Below are 20,793 nucleotides of genomic sequence, written 5' to 3'. Positions count from 1 at the left end.
CAGGTACCCCTTCTTTGGGGCTCCTAAAATCTTGAGAAAATGTTGCCTTTTTGGAGTAGTGTGGGCTTAAAACAGACCTGGGCAAACTACGGCCCGAGGGCCGTATACGGCCCGGCGGACCTTTTAATCCGGCCCCCGGGCGGAGCGCTAGTTACGGCAATGTAGTAGCTGGCGGCGCAGGGCGAATTACATTGCGCAACGTCTCCTGCATGATGGTCAGTGGCTGGGCCGGCCATCAGCTAGTGGGGGGGCGGGGCTACGGCTTGAGCCGTACGTGCAGACGCACACAGGGAGTTGACATCACGTCAGATGACGTCAGCTCCTTTCCGCGCGCCTGTGAGGAGCGATTGATGCGGCGTGGTGGATGTGACTGGCCCTCCTAGGACGGTGCAGGAAAACTTCACAGTCATCGTACTTTGGATCTGTTGTGATGGTGAGTGATGTTTTGTTGCTGTGCTCACAGACTGATGAATACCATCGTATCTCTGACTTACACTGGTCCTATCTATGCGCCTGATTCATAGATAGGGCTAAGATCTGACAGTGTTACACTGTGTTACACTGTCGGATCTTTTTTTAAATTTAAAAATGGCGCCGGGGGCGTTCCCGCTGATTTACGATAAATAATATGTAAATCAGCGAGATACGCAAATTCACGAACGTACGCGGACCCGATGCAGTCTTCTTACGACGTTTCCGTAGCGGCGTACCCGTCGTATACTTACCCCTGCTTTCATCACGCGCAGCCAATGTTAAGTATAGCCGGGCGTTCCCGCGTCGAATTTGAATTTTTTAACGTCGTTTGCGTAAGTCGTTCTAGAATACGGATGGACGTCGTTTACGTAAGCGTCGAAACCACTGACGTCCTAGCGACGTCAGTGGGAGCAATGCACGCCGGGAAATTCCCCGGACGGCGCATGCGGGAACGCGCTTGATTTAAATACTACACTCCCCCTAGCCGCGGAATTTGAATTCCGCCGGGGCATTTAGGATCCGCCTTCGCAAGTTTGGAGGTAAGTGGTTTGTGAATTAGCCACTTGCCTCTTAAACTTGCGGGAGTGGATCTTAAATCACGTAGATCGAGCGGATCTATAGATCTGCTGAGCTACGTGAATCTGGCCCGAGAAGTATATAATATGGATGGTATTCATCAGTCTGTGAGCAGTGGCGTCTCCAGATTTCATATTTAGGGGGGGCACATGGGGGGACAGGGACAAAAGTAGGGGGGCCAACTATAAAATGCAATTATATATATATATATATCCTGGGGCCCTTTACTACGATCCCACTATGGGCCCTTTCACATGTTCTGCAGTGAGCTCCCTTCCTACTATACTGGGGCCCCCCAGGGTGGCAGAAAACAAGAGATATGTCACCAGCACACCAAGAAAATATAAGGGTCCAAAGCAGTGGGAGAACTATCAGGGTTGCAAAGGTTGTCTTGCCACCGGGCCCTGGTGTTCTGCCACTCTAGGGTTCCCCAGCTGTCCTGTCCCTGCTATTTACAGAGCTGGTCTGGCGTCTGTCTCCTTGGCAGCGGCGGCAGTCTATTAGGACCTAGTGCTGGTGACATTATGGGTGCATGCAGGGGAAGGCTGGCACTATTGGTTATAGATAGCCGAGCCCCCAGCTGGTCACCTAGCTGCAGTAATGCTGTATAACCTTCTCTGTTGACATTCTGATCGGGATGTGATCCAGGTGATGCTCCCAGTCAGATCTAATAAACACAGTATTTATTAGCATCAAGAGTACAACCACATAAATATAATCAACCGTATGATCAGCAGCCATGTGGGCTCTGTGCCTGTAAAGTGTGGGCTTTGATCAATAAAATCTCTGATATTTATGACTAGGATTTGACTAAGAGCATCACCTGGATTGCATCCCGATCAGCATGTCAGAGAAGGGTCCACTGCTGCTAAGCAACCTGCAGGGAGCTCAACTGTCTACAACCAATAGAGATGGGCTCGGGTGTGTTTGAAATCCCACATGCCCGATCCCGCCAGGAAGCCGACACTCCACAGTGCTAATCAATGTATGGGCTGCCTAAGAGCTAAGACCAGCCATAGACAGTTTAAATCTCAGCTGGTTCAGCAGAAACTGGCTGAGATTTGAACCATTAATGAGCAGATTCTCTTATAATTATCACTAGTGGTTGCTGTATAGTCACTAGTGATAGTCACTGTTTGTCGGGAGAATATAATTGCTGGGCAGGAGGGATATTCCCCTGTCACCACTGTCTGTTGATGGGGGAATCATGCAAGTTTCTTTCCTGCAATCTGTGGATGCAGGAAAGAAATTTGCACCGTATATTATCTGCCTAACTGAAAGTGAAAGTAAATTGTGAATGTTTTGAAAGAACAGAAGAGGGGGAGGGAGACAGATGGGGGGAGAGAAGGGATGGAGATAATGTAGTTCAGTGATTACAGTGTACTGCAGTCTGCAGTGCACACACTTATTGTCATTTGGCCATGATGGCTTTGTAAAATATCTTTTATCATTATGAAAGTCAACCACATTTCAAGAAGATAATTCGAGTGTCAGAGTTAACACAACATTTGGCAGCTACTCCTGTTCCGTTCGCACCAGCTCCATGTACTTTTTCATCTTCACAGTCATCCAAAGTGGAACGACAAATTGCTTCAATTCATCTAGCCTCAGCTCCAACGAGTCTCTATACTCATCAGTGGTTGCTAAATCTAGAATATCTTGGTCCAAAAGAAGGTACACCATTTTGCCACCTGTGGCTTTCATGTGCTGCTGTTCTGTCAGCCACTGTTTGTCCTGGGCATCAGCTGCATACTTAAACAGCTCTGGGTGTTTGGTATAAATCCGACCCCTGGTCCCTCCCATGCCTAGAGCCTTATTGGCACGTGATCCCAGCACAAATGTCGTTTTCTCATCCAGTCTAGATGGATCCCACTTTGGCCCTTCACGTCGAATGGGATCGACCGTCTTGATTTTCAGCGATGCGAGTACCAAGGAATTTCGGTCATTGTGGGAGGTCTGTACAGGGGGGGCGCCCCTTTCTCTTTTTGGGTATTGGACTCCTCCGCATGTTTGACTCCTCATCTACTTGCCTCGGTTGCTTCATTGCGGGAACCTCTATGCCAGTCTTCATTATCTTCTTGTCTGTAAAGAGACCCTTAGCCTGCTCAAGACAACTGTGGCATGTGTCACGGATTAGCTGCTCGGGGTCTACCTGATCCCCAACATTTTCCCTCACATTCAAAGCAGCTTTCTGAAAGAACATCATGTACTTATTAAAAACATTCTGAATTTCCTCATTAATGCTTGGCTGTAGAACAGCACGAAGAAGATCCATGGACACAGCTGGGTCAGTAAAGCTGACTGATACATGAGCACGCCGTCCTCTGCGCTGAACCTGATGATGTTTAATCATGATGTTCCAGGGGCTCGGTGAGGATCTCTCGGCGGGGTCCCCATCCTCCTCGCCCCCACTCTGGCTCCTCAGCTCTGGGTCTCGGCCGGTTCCCATCATCAGTGTCAGAAATCAGCAACCAACCCCGGACATCAATCACAACACGGGCACGATGATGCAGTGCACACACTTAAACACGGTCCAGGCTAGACTATCTGGTTGTGTGAGCGCTCGCATTATGCAGTGTCGGCGTAATTTTTTTTTTGGGGGGGCACATGGTGGGGCACAGCATGATGTTGGGGGGGTCAGGGCCCCCTCTGGCCCCCCCCTAGGGACGCCTCTGTCTGTGAGCAGTCCATGTGCAAGCTTGCAACATTATTCATACAATGGTAAATGTAAGGGTAGGGGTGTTGGCGCTGCCTACGTGGACACTTGTCCACTGAGCACCCTTAGGTGGTCTATCTGCTAAAATCGGTAAGTGAAAAATCAAATATCTGCTAGAAGAGGTAAGTGAAAAATCAAATATCTGCTAGAAGTGGTAGGTGTGGCATAGATGTAACAAGTACTCGTACCAGTTGTCCAACAATGATATTTACTGCTTTTTATAAAGAAATACAATTGATTTTATGCAGTATTGAGTTTAGCCTTTTGGCTCCAAAATATTTTTAGTTTCTCATGTGGCCCCATCGAAAAAATAATTGCCCACCCCTGGCTTAAAATGTTCTGGTGACTTGAATCCCTGAAGAAGGAGTCCCTCAAGCCCCTGAAAAATGATAGTAATTTATTGAGTTACTATCAATATAAAAATTGATTTATCATGCTCTTTTGACCCATAGTTGTGTAAGGTACACCATGTGAATGTCAGTACCTTCCTTTCACAGGAACTGGTACAGTGGATTGATACACGAGAGCAATCAATAGAATCACAAATTCAACAGTGACAGTTACATACACCATCTTTTGGTGAATCTTTCCTACTTGCTTAATTAATACATATTTACAAATTTACTTTTCTCAAGGGAGCCTGCAATATTACATTTAAAACTGAATTTTAAAAAAAAATTGCTTAGGGTCCATTTTATGTTTTCCCCCTGTCACTTTCCTTTTGGTTGAAGCTTTTTATGGAGACATTTGAAGGGAGCGGGAGAGAATCTTTTTTTTTATTATTTCAACAAGGTGAAAAGTATTAGAACCAATTTCTTAAAGAAATTGACTCGTTTGGCTAGACCTTGGCACTGAATTAAAAGAAATTGTGGGTGAGTTTGGGGGAATTATAGTGAGCCGATTTAAGTGGGCCTTAAATATTTTTGATAGAAACCTCCACAAATGGTTTCTGTGTTTGCAGATTAGCTGTACACTCCTCGGCGATCTGGTAAAAAGAGTACTCATAATGCTGAAAAGGTTAAGACAAATTTAGGCAGAATTCCTTCTATAATAAAAAGCTACCCCGGCAGTGGGGCTTCCCCACATATTGCAAGGGTTAAATTAAATACTCATTCTGCTCTAGTGGGGACATAAACAGGTGTTTTAATTGCCACATCTCTCACCCCACCAGCAGTTGGTGCTCTCCTCTTCTCTTTGATGCTGCTGGTTATGGGTAGGCTCTTGGTGTCCTTACAATGCAGGATTGCAGGTGACATCAGAGTGCCTACCACCCAGGGACTGAGGCTTTACATACATTATTCTTTTTTTTTTTTTTTCATTCAACTAGCAGGGTGAGGCTGAGAGTGTCATTGTCACATATCAGTGATGGTGTGGTATGAGTTTTGACCAGGAATATGTCACAAGTTGGTAAAGGTGGTCAGGGTCTGATGCCATGTTTGTCACAAAGATGACTACAAAAACACACAAGGACTGCACCACCCTAGAGGATTCTTGGTAAATGCATTATTGACTAAAACACTCCAGAATGCTTCACTAGAGGCATTTAACAAGATGTTACCTACGGTGGGACCATGACTTGAAGTGCTTTCCTTTCAAAAACCTGATCCTGACTGGACAAGAGATCAACTATGCTTTGCAAAAGTGCCAAGGTTGGACCAAGAGACTACCTTGAAAATGTAGTCTGCAGAGGGATCTTGAAAGAGCTCTTGAGAAGTGAGCTCTGACATGGAAAGAACAGGATTTCTCTGCATGGGTTTAAGTCAAAATGATGGCTGTGTAATCACTGAGCTATGGTGGACTATCAAGCTTTTCCTCGTTTGTTAGGTCCACTGAAAAGCATGCACAGTGAATTGGCTCTTCTGAAGTGCCTGGTGCTTTTGATGCATTGAATAATGCATTTGTGCATGTTGAAAGGGGCTAATTTGGTCTCTATTATATGTAGAATTCTGACAAAAACAGGGAAGTACCACATCTTGATTTGTATGGAAATTAGTTACCATTTTTCAAGTTTTAGGGGCAGATTCACGTAGCTTGGGCGCAGCGTAACGTAACCCGTTTACGTTACACCGCCGCAAGTTTTCCGATTTAGTGCCCGATCCACAAAGCACTTACCTGGAAATTTGCGGCGGTGTATCGTAAACACGTCCGGCGCAAGGCGGCCAAATTCAAATGGGGCGGGTACCATTTAAATTAGGCGCGCTCCCGCGCCGGACGTACTGCGCATGCTATCGTCACAAATTTCCCGACGTGCTTTGCGCGAAATTATGACGCGCCAACGTTTTGTGAATCGCGACGTGATCAAATGACTTACGCCGGGAAAAAGAAAAAAATTAAAAATTATTCAAAAGCGACGTGGGAAAGACGGGCATACTTTAACATGGTGGAGTACTTTTCCACCATATTAAAGGTGCCCTATCTTTGCGACGGAAGTCTAACACTTGCGACGACGTAACGACGGGAAAAATCTTCGTGGATCGCCGTAACTCCTAATTTGCATAACCGACGCTGGTTTACGATGCAAACTCCCTCCAGCGGCGGCCGCGGTATTGCATCCTAAGATCTGACAGTGTAAGTCCATTACACCTGTCAGAACTTCTGGCTATCTATGCGTAACTGATTCTATGAATCAGTCGCATAGATACTCTGAGAGATACGACGGAGTATCTGAGATACTCCGTCGTATCTCTTTTGTGAATCTGCCCCTTAGTTCTGTTCTATGTATTAACCACTTAAGCCCCGGACCTTTAGGCAGCTAAATGCCCAGGCCAGGTTTTGCGATTCGGCACGGCGTTGCTTTAACAGACAATTGCGCGGTCGTGCGACGTGGCTCCCAAACAAAATTGGCGTCCTTTTTTTCCCACAAATAGAGCTTTCTTTTGGTGGTATTTGATCACCTCTGCGGTTTTTATTTTTTGCGCTATAAACAAAAATAGAGCGACAATTTTGAAAAAAATTCAATATTTTTTACTTTTTGTTATAATAAATATCGCCCAAAACCATATCTAAAAAAAAAAATTTCCCTCAGTTTAGGCCGATACGTATTCTTCGACCTATTTTTAGTAAAAAAAAATTGCAATAAGCGTTTATCGATTGGTTTGCGCAAAATTTATAGCGTTTACAAAATAGGGGATAGTTTTATTGCATTTTTATTAATAATTTTTTTTTTACTACTAATGGCGGCGATCAGCGATTTTTTTCATGACTGCGACATTATGACAATAATTACGTCAATTTTGACACATTTTTGGGACCATTGTCATTTTCACAGCAAAAAATGCATTTAAATTGCATTGTATATTGTGAAAATGACAGTTGCAGTTTGGGAGTTAACCACAGGGGGCGCTGTAGGAGTTAGGGTACACCTAGTGTGTGTTTACAACTGTAGGGGGGTGTGGCAGTAGGACTGACGTCATCGATCGAGTCTCCCTTATATAAGGGATCAATCGATCGATACGCCGCCACACTGAAGCACGGGGAAGCCGTGTTTACACACGTCTCTCCCCGTTCTTCAGCTCCGGGGAGCGATCGCGACAGAGCGGCTATAAACAAATAGCCGCGCCGTCGTCCTGGATCGCTCCCCGAGGGAACCCGACCGCCACATGTAGCGGGGGTCCCGATCGGACCCCCACCCGCTAGAAGGCAAGGACGTACCTGTACGCCCATTTGCCTGTACGTGCCATTCTGTGGACGTACATATACATGAGGCGGTCGGGAAGTGGTTAATGTATCTTGTTTTAGAGTGAGGAACAATTCCTTAAATGAAACTCCCTGACCTGGGGTGAAAAAATGATAGTTACTTGGAATAGACCAGCCCTCAAAATTGCACTCGCCTCCTCGCATTTGGCGAGGGAATTTATGTGCAGTGCGAGTGAGGAGCAGGGGTGGACCAGTCTGACAGCTTTCTGACTGAAGCAGTGCAGGCTTTTTTTTTTTTTTTAAAGGACATCAGAGCGGCCAGAGGGGGATTCCCTGATCGATACCGCAACCCCCCCCAGGGGGTGCGGGGGGGGGGCGTGCCGCTCCAGGTGCCACACACTGGGGGGTGTCAGGCCGGCTCCCCCCCCTGCAAATGAAAAAAGACAGCGCCGCCGCGGGTTTAACATTGCGCCGATGATAGACTACATCTGTAATTGAGAGCCCGAGCGGAGCAGGTAGTGGCTTTGCGGGGGGGGGGGGGGGCGGGCAGAAGGGGGGTGTTGCGAGCTGTACCCGAGCCAGTCGGCACATCTGAGACTGGCGCAACGATCCCCTTCTCTCACGTCTCAGTCTCGGGCAGCGGCTGTCAGCAGAGAAGCCGCCTCCCCCGCTCCTCCTTTATGTCTATACAGTGCTCTGCATGCAGGAGGAGGGGGAGGTGGCTTCTCTGCTCGGCTGACAGCCGCTGCCTGAGACTGATTAGAGCCGTGAGAGAAGGGGATTGTTGCATCAGTCACAGATGTGCCGACTCGCAGCCCCCCCCCCGCCAAGCCACTACCTCTGGCTCTTTGTCTGCGGTGGGTTCTGAGCCAGGTACATTATAGGTCTGAATGGGGGGGGGGGTCTCGGGTCTGTATTGTAAGAAGGGGGGTCTGTATTGTAGGAAGGGGGGTCTGTATGGTAGGAAGGGGGGGTCTGTATGGTAGGAAGGGGGGGGGGTCTGTATGGTAGGAAGGGGGGGTCTGTATGGTAGGAAGGGGGGGGTCTGTATTGTAGGAAGGGGGGCTCTGTACTGTAGAGGGGGTCTGTATGGTAGGAAGGGGGGGGTCTGTATGGTAGGAAGGGGGGGGTCTGTATGGTAGGAAGGGGGGGTCTGTATGGTAGGAAGAGGGGGGGGTCTGTATGGTAGGAAGGGGGGGTCTGTATTGTAGGAAGGTGGGTCTGTACTGTAGGAAGGGGGGGTCTGTATGGTAGGAAGGGGGGGTCTGTATGGTAGGAAGGGGGTCTGTATTGTAGGAAGGGGGGGTCTGTATTGTAGGGGGGTCTTCCCCGTAGCGGGGGTCTGTACTGTAGCGGGGGTCTGTACTGTAGGGGGGTCTGTACTGTAGAGGGGGTCTGTACTGTAGAGGGGGTCTGTATGGTAGGAAGGGGGGGTCTGTATGGTAGGAAGGGGGGGTCTGTATTGTAGGAAGGGGGGTCTGTATTGTAGGAAGGGGGGGGGTCTGTATTGTAGGGGGGTCTTCACCGTAGCGGGGGTCTGTACTGTAGTGGGGGTCTGTACTGTAGGGGATTCTGTACTGTAGCGGGGGGGAGGGTCTGTATGGTAGGAAGGGGGGGTCTGTATGGTAGGAAGGGGGGTCTGTATTGTAGGAAGGGGGGGGTCTTCACCGTAGCGGGGGTCTGTACTGTAGGGGGGCCTGTACTATAAAGGGGGTCTTCACTGCAGGTGGGCCTGCACTGTAGCCGGGGCCTGCACTGTAGGGAGGGGGTCTGCACTGTAGGGGGGTCTGTGTAACATGTAGGGGGCCCAGAACTGTTAAGGGGGGTGTCTGTGTAACATACAGGCATCTAGAGGTGCAGGGTGCTGTGTAATGTAAAGGGGTCCAGAGGTGCAGGGTGCAGTGTAATGTAAAGGGGTTCATAGGTGAAGGGTGCTGTGTAATGTAAAGGGGTCCAGGGTGCAGTGTAATGTAAAGGGGTCCAGGGTGCAGTGTAATGTAAAGGGGTCCAGAGGTGCAGTGTAGTGTAAAGGGGTGCTGTGTAATGTAAAGGGTCCAGGGGTACAAGGGCTTTGTAATGTAAAGGGGTCCAGAGGTGCAGGGTGCTGTGTAATGTAAAGGGGTCCAGAGGTACAAGGGCTGTGTAATGTAAAGGGGTCCAGAGTGCTGTGTAATGTAAAGGGGTCCAGAGGTGCAGGGTGCCGTGTAATGTAAAGGGGTCCAGAGGTACAAGGGCTGTGTAATGTAAAGGGGTCCAGAGTGCTGTGTAATGTAAAGGGGTCCAGAGGTGCAGGGTGCCGTGTAATGTAAAGGGGTCCAGAGGTACAAGGGCTGTGTAATGTAAAGGGGTCCAGAGTGCTGTGTAATGTAAAGGGGTCCAGAGGTGCAGGGTGCCGTGTAATGTAAAGGGGTCCAGAGGTGCAGTGTAGTGTAAAGGGGTGCAGGGTGCTGTGTAATGTAAAGGGTCCAGAGGTACAAGGGCTGTGTAATGTAATATTGTTGTTAATATTTATTTTTGTAACTTCATTCTGCATAAAACATTTAACAATGTAATTTCATGAGATCGTTTATGAGGGTGTGTTTAGGGGCAGACTTAGGGGCGGGGCAGGGGAGGGGTTGGGTGGGGCAACTGGTGGCGAGTAACTTTCAAGGCCTGGCTAGTGGCTCGTGACTTCAAATTTTGAGCCCTGGAATAGACTACTATGTAGGAGTGTGGAAATAACCCTCTCTGATAGACATTTTCTCTAAAGGGTTTCCCATTAAGATCCAGAGGTCAACAGGAGTGGTTGAACAATGTGATGATGTAGAGGGATATCCCTCCTGCAGAGAAGGATCGTCAGTAGGGTTCCACCGATACTGATACTAGTATTGGCATTGGTGCCGATACCAAGTATTTGCCTGAGTACTTGTACTCGGGCAAATGCTCCCGATGCTTCACCCGATACCTTTGCATGAAGAGGCTCCTGGAAGTCAGTGGTCGGAGAGGACGGAGTGTGAGTCCTGGCAGCAGTGGAGAGCGAGTCCTGGCAGTGGAAGGTAAGCTGGCTGAGGGCAGGGGTGTGGGTCTGAATGAATGAATGAATGAAAAACTTATATAGCGCAGCACATGCGAACTGAATCGCCTCTGGGCGCTAGTTGTTCGTGTCTCAAGACATCAGAAGAGCAGAGTTTTGATCTGCTTTCTGAAAGACAGGTGGTTTTCCTCCAACCGAATGCTGGTTGGTAAAGCATTCCATAGCCTGGGACCTTGAAAAGCAAACCTTCTTTCTCCTTTGGACTTGTATTTGGTTTTTGGAACCTTGACCAGATTTTGGTCGGTGGATCGCAGAATGCGGTTGGAATTGTGAGGTTTGATCTTGTCGCAAAGATATCGCGGAGCCTTCCCATGGATGCACTTATGTGTCAGGCAGAGTGCTTTGAATGCAATTCTGTCTTTCACTGGCAACCAGTGAAGGGATCTCAGTGAAGGTGAGATTGATTCCCATGATTTTTTTCCAGTCACAAGTCTTGCGGCCGTATTCTGTACGACTTGTAGACGAGCAATTTGGTACTTAGGGAGCCCGAGGTAAAGGGCATTTGCATAGTCCAGTCTGGAATTCACAATTGTTCCCACCACGACTGCTACGTCTTCTTTGGGGATAAATGGAATAAGTCTGCGTAGTAGGCGCATCAAATGGTGCGATCCGCTGACTACTGACCCTATTTGTGCGTCCATTGTCATGAAGGTGTCAAAAGTGACTCCTAGACTTTTGACTTTGGAGCTAGGGGAGATGATTTGTCCCAGAATGGGCGGTGGTATCCAGTTTGTTGCCAGTTGACTCTTCCGACTGGCGTGAAACATAAAAAGTTCTGTTTTAGAGCTGTTGAGTTTAAGATAACTCTTAGTCATCCAGTTTTCTATTGAAGAGAGACATTTCTCTAATCTGAGATGATGATCCTTTTTGTTGCAGATACGAAAATACAGTTGCGTGTCGTCTGCATAAGAGTGATAGAGTAGTTCTTGGCTACTGATAATATCAAAAAGAGGACGAAGATAGATGTTGAACAGCACCGGTGATAGGGGGGATCCTTGGGGGACCCCACATGGCACTGTGCGTTTTTCCGACGTGAAAGATCCCAGTTTCACTGTTTGTGATCGGTTTCCAAGAAAAGAGGAAAACCATGGTAAATCACCTTCTGCGACTCTGGCTACTTCTGCTAGTCGCCTCAGTAACAATTTATGGTCTACTGTGTCGAAGGCTGCGCTTAGGTCCAGCAGAACAAGGAGACAGGATTCTCCTTCGTCTGCGGCCTCGAGCGCACCGTCCCATATTTTAAGTAAGGCCGTTTCCGTCCCGTGTCCGGGACGGAAACCGGATTGAAATGGATCAAGTAGGTTGTGGGTATCCAGATGCTGTTGCAGCTGTTGTACCACTACTTTCTCCATTATCTTGGAGAGAACATTTAGGCCTGTTATGGGACGGGGGTGAGTTGGGTCCATGGGATCCAAATTAGGTTTTTTCAAGATGGGCTGGATTGTGCCCTCTTTCAGCAGGGATGGCACTATGCCTTCCTTAAATGACTGATTTATAAGCTGTGTGATGGGAGGCGCCAGGATGTCGGCACATTCCTTCAGTAGCTTGGTGGGAATGATGTCATTGGGTGCTGTGCTGTTCCGCAACGCACCAATGATATTTTTGGTGGTATTGACGGAGATTGGTTCCAGAATGAACTTTGTTGATTGTAGAAGGTTTCTGTCGGTGTTTTGTAGTTGATTGAAGGGGGGGCTGAGTGGAGTATTGTTTTGCAGAATACTTACCCGGATTCTTTCAATTTTGTTGATGAAGAAATCCGATAGTTCATTACAGAACTCTTGGGTGTCTGAAGTGGGGACTTCAAGACATCCCGGATTCATGGTCTGGGTGACCATCCTGAAGAGTTCTCGGGGGCGGTTAATGGCGCTGTTAATCACCATGGAAAAATGATGTTTTTTGGCTTTGAAGATTTCTTTGTGATATCGTGTTGTTATTGCCTTGTAGATGGTGAGGCGATCTTCTGAAGGGCTTCTTTTCCAGGCGGCTTCCGCCCTTCTGCGCTCTTGCTTCAGTAGCGACAGCTGGTTATTGAACCAGCTGGACTTTTTTTCCCGGATGCGGACTTTGCGTTTTGGTGCTACTAAGTCGGCTGACTGTAGCAGAGCTGCATTTATGGCATCCAGTGTATCTGAGGCTGCTAACTGAGGAGGAATAGCCACAATTCGGTTTCCCAGGGTAGATTTGAAGAGTTCCGAGTGGAGCTTCTTCTGAGATCTAGCCCAGTGTATTGTCACCGGCTTGGGTGCTTTTATAACTAGTGGAATTTTGGAAATTGTGAAACTAATTGCATGGTGGTCTATCCATGGCAAAGGTTCATTACCCAAAATGTTTATTTTCAGATTTTGTCTGAAAATTAGGTCGAGTGTGTGACCTGAAGCATGCGTGGGTCCGCATATAAGTTGCTGTAGTCCTAACCCTTCCAGGTGGTCGATGCAGGCATCCGCGATGGGATCCTGTGAGGAGTTGGCCCACAGATTGAAATCCCCGAGCAGCAAAAGATGATTGCTGTTAAGGGAGTAAGTGGATGTGAACTCCGTTAATGATGGTAGAAACTGCGATTTGGGTCCAGGTGGCCTGTAGCAGAGGAGAATGTGCACAGTCTCCTGGGAGTTAGTTTGAAGTTGAAGAGTAAGGGTTTCCATAAACGGTAGAGGATTTTGAAGGACCGGCTTAGTGATTGCAATATGAGACTTATGAATCACCGCAAGGCCTCCTCCTCTTTGCCCTATTCTGTTTTCCGTTAAGATGCGATAATTTTCTGGCACCAGTTCTCCGAGAATGGTGTTGCAGTCGTCTGAAAGCCAACTTTCTGTAATAAAGAGGCAGTCTAGATCATTGTGTAGTAAGAAATCGTGGATTTCTGATCGGTGTTTTACTGCCGATCTAGTGTTAATCAAAGCACATGATATGTGCTTGAGCTGTGTTGAATGGTTGAAATTTTTGATGGTCGATCGTCGATCGAATCTCAAAAGTTGATCTATTTTTAAGGCCTTTTTGGTGACGGCAGGTAATACTGTTGCGAATTGTCTCAGACCCCAAATAGTTTCTGCAGAGTATCGCATTTTAACCATTGTTGCCAGTCACCGGGGAGGGGGGTGCAGGTGTTGCGTGAGAATGGAGAGAGGATTCTCTGAATCCTCACTCTCGGCTTTTGGTCCAGAGGAAGGCAAAAAAAACCTGGCCGTGCTGGCCAATGTGCTGCGGCAGGGAAAAAAATTCCTTCCTGATCCCTGAAAGGCGATCGGATCAATCCCTGGATCAAACACTGTTAGATTGTGGAGGGGAAAAGGGGGGGATGCGGGGTGTCACTGTTGCTGGGGTGTACCAAGATGGCCGCCAGACAAAACACAGGACCCAGGCTTGGGGGGCTGTCAGCTGGGTACAAAGCTGATTTTGCCGATCTGGTTGCTGATCAGGGGATGGTGGGGACCTCTAGGGATGCGGGGGAAATAGTCCTAAGAAATCTGCACTGTTTGGTGGCGTGTGCAGGGTGTATGGTCGGCGCGCCGGTAGGCCGCGGCTGAAGCCGCGGACTTTCCTGAGGCGTAGCGGCCGCGAAAAGGACTAGGCTGGCGCGGGCGTGTAAAAGACGCCAAAATGCGCCGAAAATTCACCCAGGGGGGGTGGCTGGGGGCCACCACAATCGTGGGTGGCCGTAGGGGCGGTGATGCCGAGAGAAAGCGGGGCAGAGAGCCGCAGTGAGGGGCCTGTGTGACGGCTGTCCTGAGAAGGACGGTCGTCAATGGTTCCCCAGGATGGCAGGCCCTGAGAGACAGGGTCTTACCTGCGGAGAAGAGGGAGTCCACGGGGAGAGAGGAGCTGGTTCCTGGTTCCTGAGAGCTGCGGTTTTCCTCGTGCAGCACAAGGTATGCAAAGCCTGCCTAGCTTCTGACTGCCAGGTCTGGGTGAGAGCAGGCTCGTAGCGGAAGGTCCGGAGTGCCCTACTCCACCACTGACACTGACACTGAAGGAAGCGGTGGACGCAGTCCTGTGAGTCTGAATTGTTAACGGAAATGACAGCCCGCGTCTCCATCAGAGACTGTACACCGTGGGCTGGGTGTAACAGGCCTACTGAGGCCGAGTGCAGGGTGTACTAAGATGGACTCTTGTATACTCTTTATCTTTCTCTTCATTGATTTAATTTTTTCATGGCAGGCTGCCAGCAATTATCAGTGCTGCATTTCAGTGCCACTGCCTACCAATCAGTTCCACCTATCATTGCCCATAAGTGCCCCCTATCAGTGCCCATCAGTCAGTTCCACATACCAGTGTCACCTATCATTGCGCATAAGTGCCACCTATCAGTGCCAGCCATCAGTGCCAACCATCAGTGCCGCATATCAGTGCCACATACCAGTGCCACTTATCAGTGCCCATCAGTGCCGCATATCAGGGCCAATCAGTCATTGTCACCTATCAGTGCTGCAAATCAGTGCCCATCAGTAAGTGCCAAATATCAGTGCCACCTATCAGTGCCAGACATCAGTGCCAAAACTGTTACTTGACATTAAAAAAGTATCGGTAATCTGTATCAGCTTATACTTGAAAAAGGTATCAGTACTTGCACTGTCTTAAAAAAGTGGTATCGGTGCAACCCCAATCATCAGAGGTTCCTCTGCCAGCAGTTGGCCAAAAGGGGGCTACCAGGATCAATCTGCAGTGTTCTGAGGTGACTTTCCTTAAAATATTCCTTAGTAGAATAATAAGCAAAAATGCTTATACTGGGTCTAATGCCGCGTACACACGACCGTTTTAAGGGTTGTAAAAAATTACGTTTTTTTTATGTCATTAAAAACGATCGTGTGTGGGCTCCAGAGCATTTTTCACGATGTAAAAAATGGCCATTAAAAATTTAGAACATGCTCTAATTTTTCGCAACGTTTTTAACGTTGTCGTTTTTAACATCGTAAAAAATGATCGTGTGTGGGCTTTAACGACGTGAAAAAAACGTGCATGCTCAGAAGCAAGTTATGAGACGGGAGCGCTCGTTCTGGTAAAACTAGCGTTCGTAAGGGAGTAAGCACATTCATCACGCTGTAACAGACTGAAAAGCACGAATTGTCTTTTACTAACACGAAATCAGCAAAAGTAGCCCAAAGGGTGGCGCCATCCGAATGGAACTTCTAATTTTTAGTGCCGTTTTATGTGTTGTATGTTACCGTGCTTTGCTAGAGCATTTTTTTCACGATCGTGTGTAGGCAAGGCCGTTTTAACGATTGGGCCGTTTTAACGATTGGGTTGAAAAAAAACTTTGTTTTTTTCTAGACCATTAAAAATTTCATTTTTTACAACCCGAAAAAAACGGTCGTGTGTATGCGGCATAAGTCTCATTGCTCGGAAATAGTATTCAAGCTTTTTTGGATCTCCTTAAAGGGCTCGAGCTTGTTATTTTTGAACTTCACAAAAAAATGCTTGTGGGTGCCCCATGGGTTGCTTAGAAAATGAAAGTCCTCTGATAAAGCTTCTATTCTCTTTATTTAAAGATATCTCTGTTTGAAACTTCTGCTTTGTGGCTCTTTATCCCTTTGATGTACATTGGCAAAATAGAAGCTAGATTCTCTTCTCTCCTCTGCCCAGTGGATGATGGGTTTTGCTGTCTTCCTAATGTTTATGGCATTCTTTCCCCTTCACAATTTGAGTGAGAGACTGTCATAAAATTGAGAGTACTAACACGTTTATTAGGGTGATTATGCAATATGGTGATTGTGTACTTGAAATGGAGGAGAGCTTCTCCCACTGCCTGTAGTTGAAGCAAGAGATAAGAGGTCCATTTCCTTTGAGCAATGTCTTCCCTCAGGTGTGCTCAGGCCCAGAAACTGGTGTTTGTAATGATTTTTTGCTTGGAATGAGTAACTCCATAGTAAGCCTTGTCGCAGGTGTTATTCTTTGGTCAACAATTTTAGGGATATTTTACCCAGATTGAAAGGCAGATGGTTTGTTCAGGTCTTCCCTTCAATCGGACCACTTTTTTAATACTAGGCGTAATACTTAGTCTTGAGCCCAAATTACTCCAAATGTGACATGGTAACTAGAATTTACATGGCCTTCTTGATAGTTTGGGGGTCTTACTCACCCGCCTTATCTGGTTCACAATTCTGAGCACCATCTTTTTTATCAGAAAAGATTTTATGTATTGAATCGAGGAGGTACCTTAGAAACAGAATTTACTGTTTTGAGGTAAACTATGTTTTTTCCCAGTTTGGGGTCCAGGTTAGATCCAGAAATAGGTTTTCAGTTACCTAAAGGTTCTTTCAAATAGCAGGAAGTTATCCTGGCATGAAATAATGACAGTCCTTTGCTTCTAAGGATCCCTATCTGTTCTGTCATGAATATGCTCGGCACAGAGGCCAACCTGAAAAGTAAGGTTTGAAACTAGAAATGGCATGTTCTCTTTGAGCCCTGCAATATGAAGTGCAATATGAAGTGCAAGAACTGCTGCTGATCCTGATAGTTGGGGGAGTGACAATAATGAAAAGCGATAAACCCCAAACTGTATGGAGGTAATGGGGAAGTTATACTAAACACAATCTCGCCCTTATTTCTCCAAATTTAAATCTCATGTCTGTTCTAGGCATTTTAAGGCAGCGAAACCTTTGATGAAACAGAATTCCACAATCGATACAGCAGAGAAAGTTAATAGAAAGAAGCAGTGTTATAAAAGCTCCTCTAGCAGGGTCTGCAAAAGTCTCATAGAGCAACCTAAAACAAGCAATATCCTGAGTAATTTTTTTATATCTACCAGAGACTTTATACATACAGTCCTGCTTCTACTTTCATGAAAAGGAGTTACATGAATGTATAAGAAGTTACCAATAAGGTTAACACCAAACATGCCTAACTTACAAGATACAAAAAGGCTAATAAAATACATTAGGTATCCTAAGAGAAATATTCATAGTATCTATATCATAGTTAATCTCTAACAAATCTTAATTTCATCTGTTGAAAAATATCTTGCTTGTTGGATTGTGAAATCTTTCCATGTAAAAACATATATGTATTCATGATGGTGGCCATTGAGGGCTTGTCAACTGAGTAGATGATTGTATTAGGGTATGAGGTAGCTGTAAAGAAATGGGGGAGCATTTCTGGGTTATAGCGTTCAAGAGGAGGTGTGCAAGTGGAATGGTAATGAGTATAAGTGTCCAATAAATTGATGTATGGCTCACTGGAACTATAAGAACATAGTCCTCCTTGACCTCCCTCTCACTGTACCAATCAGAAGACTCGCTCTCACACCCCAAATCGAACAGCAAAGTGAAGACGTAATCCTTTCCTTTATTTAACCTATGAGTTTCTTCCTTTGTCTGTATTGCAGATAGATTGTGTATATTAGTCTAGGCCTCCTTACTATTTACCAACAAATTCTTGTTATTGTGTTAAAGCTTTCACTCAGGGTCAAAGAACTCTCATTAACCCAAATCATATCTGAGAGATATTAAATCTCAAATATAACTTTTGGGTAACATAATTGGTGACCACAACAAGACTCAAGCCCTTCATCTTCTACACAAGTTACCCACAGAGGCAGTCACAGTCACCCCTTCCTTCTGCTGCCTGCCCCCCGCATGTGTACCCCTGATCACCCCCTCCTTGCAGCACTGCAGGCTTTCCTGCACCACTCTACATATGTGGGAGGAGCAGTCCAGGGTCGGCAAGGAAGGGATGCAAACTACCCATCTCCTGAAACTGACTGGTATATCACAATCCATGGGTTGCAAACCCCACTTTAGAGCAATCAAAAATCATCTTACTAAGTTTATGTGGGAAGAAAAAGGACAGCCATTACATCTTACCCAAATAGCACTGGTAGGATCTAAATCTTCAAATTGTCCAATTATGTCCATCTTGTCCAATTGTAACTGTGTCCAATTGTTAGGGATCCAAATATAAGAGTAATAGTTTCAACTGTATTTCCGGTATGCATAGATATCAATACTAATTCTTTACCCCTAGCAGACCCAGTACCAATGTAAAAAGACAAATATTAATAACTCCCATATTTTAACCATAAAGCTGGCACATCTTCTCTCTGAACAATCAGGCTTTTGCAGAAAGTTTTCTGAATGCACTGCACGGGCTGAAACTTATTTTGACGTTTCAAAATTTTTGAAGATTGGAATAAAGATTTGTTTCAAAGTCTAGGTGAGATTTTACACCTAGTTTATGCTAATGTGTAATGGCAAATGTACTGTCTGGTGTTCAGTGAGGAATGTGAAAGATCTAGAAAATCAGACATTTGGCCTCTCTTCCACACTGAATAGCTAAAATATTATGTTTATTCTGTGTTAACTGTTTTCCTGGCTTCATCATGCTTGTGATGTTAATATGTTTATGAAAATAAGTGAAAATATTATTTGGACATTTTTGCTCTTGGCTGTATTCTAACAACCTTTATTCCTTGCATCTCCAGGTGAAGTGTTCGATCCTTTGACAATTCTTGGACGTGCTGTTAACAATGTGATAAACTTGGTGATGTTCGGCCGGCGCTGGGGCTATGAGGATGAAACCTTTCTGAAATTTGTCTCTGTCATTAACAATCTGTTTACTTTCATCCGAAGTCCACTAGGATTGGTCAGTGCTTTTTAACATCATTGATATAAAGAACATTAGTGCTTTTTTAGGGCCCATTCAAACCACTAGGCCGCGTACACACAGTCGGACAAAACCGATGAGAATGGACCGAGGTTCAGTTTCATCGGTCCAAACCGACCATGTGTATAGCCCAGTGTTTCTCAACCTTTTTCCAGTTGGGGCACCCTTAAAAAGTATTTTCAGTCTTGAGGCACCCCAGTCCAAGGCTTGGTTCACATTACGGTGTGTTGCAGAACACGCGCAAAATCGCGCTCATTCCTGACACACAGACAAATGCTCTGCTCTTTAGGGGTACCATTAATTCTTAATGGTACACCCACACATTGGAAAATGTGGGGTGCTTTTGCTGCAGTCCAATTAAAAAAAAAGAAGAAGGTTGGGGACTTGTTTCCCTGCATTTTTGTGGGTACAGAAGCCCATTGAAATGAATGGTCTGCACAGATGTGAACCAAGGGCTTGTTAACATGTCAAAGGGGCGGTAAAACCCACATGGTTGAGCCATTTTTACCACCCCCAACTTCTCTACCTTTAGCTGCAGAGGCAGCAGCTGGGGTGTTCACATGCTGTGGCTGCAACTGGAGGTATATCGAGGGTGAATGGGGGTGCACTGCAACTACCCCGCAACTGTGTGCATTGCCCGGTTGCGGTGCAGTGATGCTGCATTTACGGGCTTAAAACAGGTAGTAAAGAGGCAACATAATGCCTCTTTACGGCCTGTCAAATGCCTCTGAAAAGCGATCTGTGCATGGATTGCTTTTCAGAGAAGCAGCGGTCCTTGCTATCAAACAAGCCCTACAAAATCCATTGTCATGGTACAGGAATGGGGGGGGGGGGGGGGGGGGGGGTCAGGATTAAAAGTAACATACATATAGACACAGGCTTACACATGCATACACATACATACCAGGGTTGCCAACTTTCAGTAAATTTACGAACAGTTTGTAAAATCCGTACTTTTTATATCTGTCCTTGAATGTCCATTGCGGACATGTAGGCTGCATGTCTGTAACTGACATTCATGGACAGATGCAAAAAGTATGGATTTTACAAACTGTTCGTAAATTTACTGAAAGTTGGCAACCCTGATACATACATACACATAAACACACACACACACACACACACACACACACACACACAGACACATACACACACATACAAACAGACAGACACATGTGTGCACACACACACACACACACACATACAGGCAGACAGTCTACATGCGCACACACACACACACACATATAGACAGACAGTCTACATGCGCACACACACACACACACATACAAACAGACAGTCTACATGCGCACACACACACAGTCACATGTGCACACACATACAGACACAGTCACATGTGCACACACACATACAGACAGTCACATGTGCACACATACAGACAGTCACATGCGTGCGCACACACACAGACAGACAGTCACATGTGCACACACACACACAGACAGTCACATGTGCACACACACATACAGACAGGCAGTCACATGTGCACACACACACACAGTCACATGTGCACACACACATACATACATACATACATACAGTCACATGTGCACACACACACACACACACACATACAGACAGTCACATGTGCACACACACATACATACATACAGTCACATGTGCACACACACACACACACACACATACAGACAGTCACATGTGCACACACACACATACAGACAGTCACATGTGCACACACACACATACA

At 46.4% G+C, this 20,793-nt stretch overlaps 2 protein-coding genes across 3 annotated transcripts in view; one reads left to right on the top strand and one right to left on the bottom strand.

Moving 5' to 3' along the window:
- Positions 1-20,793, top strand: part of LOC120936220 (cytochrome P450 2G1-like) — a 73,650-nt gene that overhangs the window by 18,380 nt on the left and 34,477 nt on the right. For both annotated transcript variants that reach the window (XM_040348413.1, XM_040348412.1), the window contains exon 5: positions 18,889-19,049. In XM_040348413.1, the coding sequence (XP_040204347.1) occupies positions 18,889-19,049 (161 nt within the window). The remainder of the gene's footprint in view (positions 1-18,888; positions 19,050-20,793) is intronic.
- On the bottom strand, positions 2,535-3,535 carry LOC120936221 (deoxynucleotidyltransferase terminal-interacting protein 1-like). The gene is given in 2 exon segments (XM_040348415.1): positions 2,535-3,018; positions 3,020-3,535. Coding segments are annotated over 2 exon segments (936 nt in total). The 5' UTR covers positions 3,503-3,535; the 3' UTR covers positions 2,535-2,565.

This window comes from Rana temporaria, chromosome 4 (assembly GCF_905171775.1).
Source record: "Rana temporaria chromosome 4, aRanTem1.1, whole genome shotgun sequence".
Lineage (NCBI taxonomy): Eukaryota > Metazoa > Chordata > Amphibia > Anura > Ranidae > Rana > Rana temporaria.
This window is presented reverse-complemented; position numbering and strand designations above follow the sequence as displayed.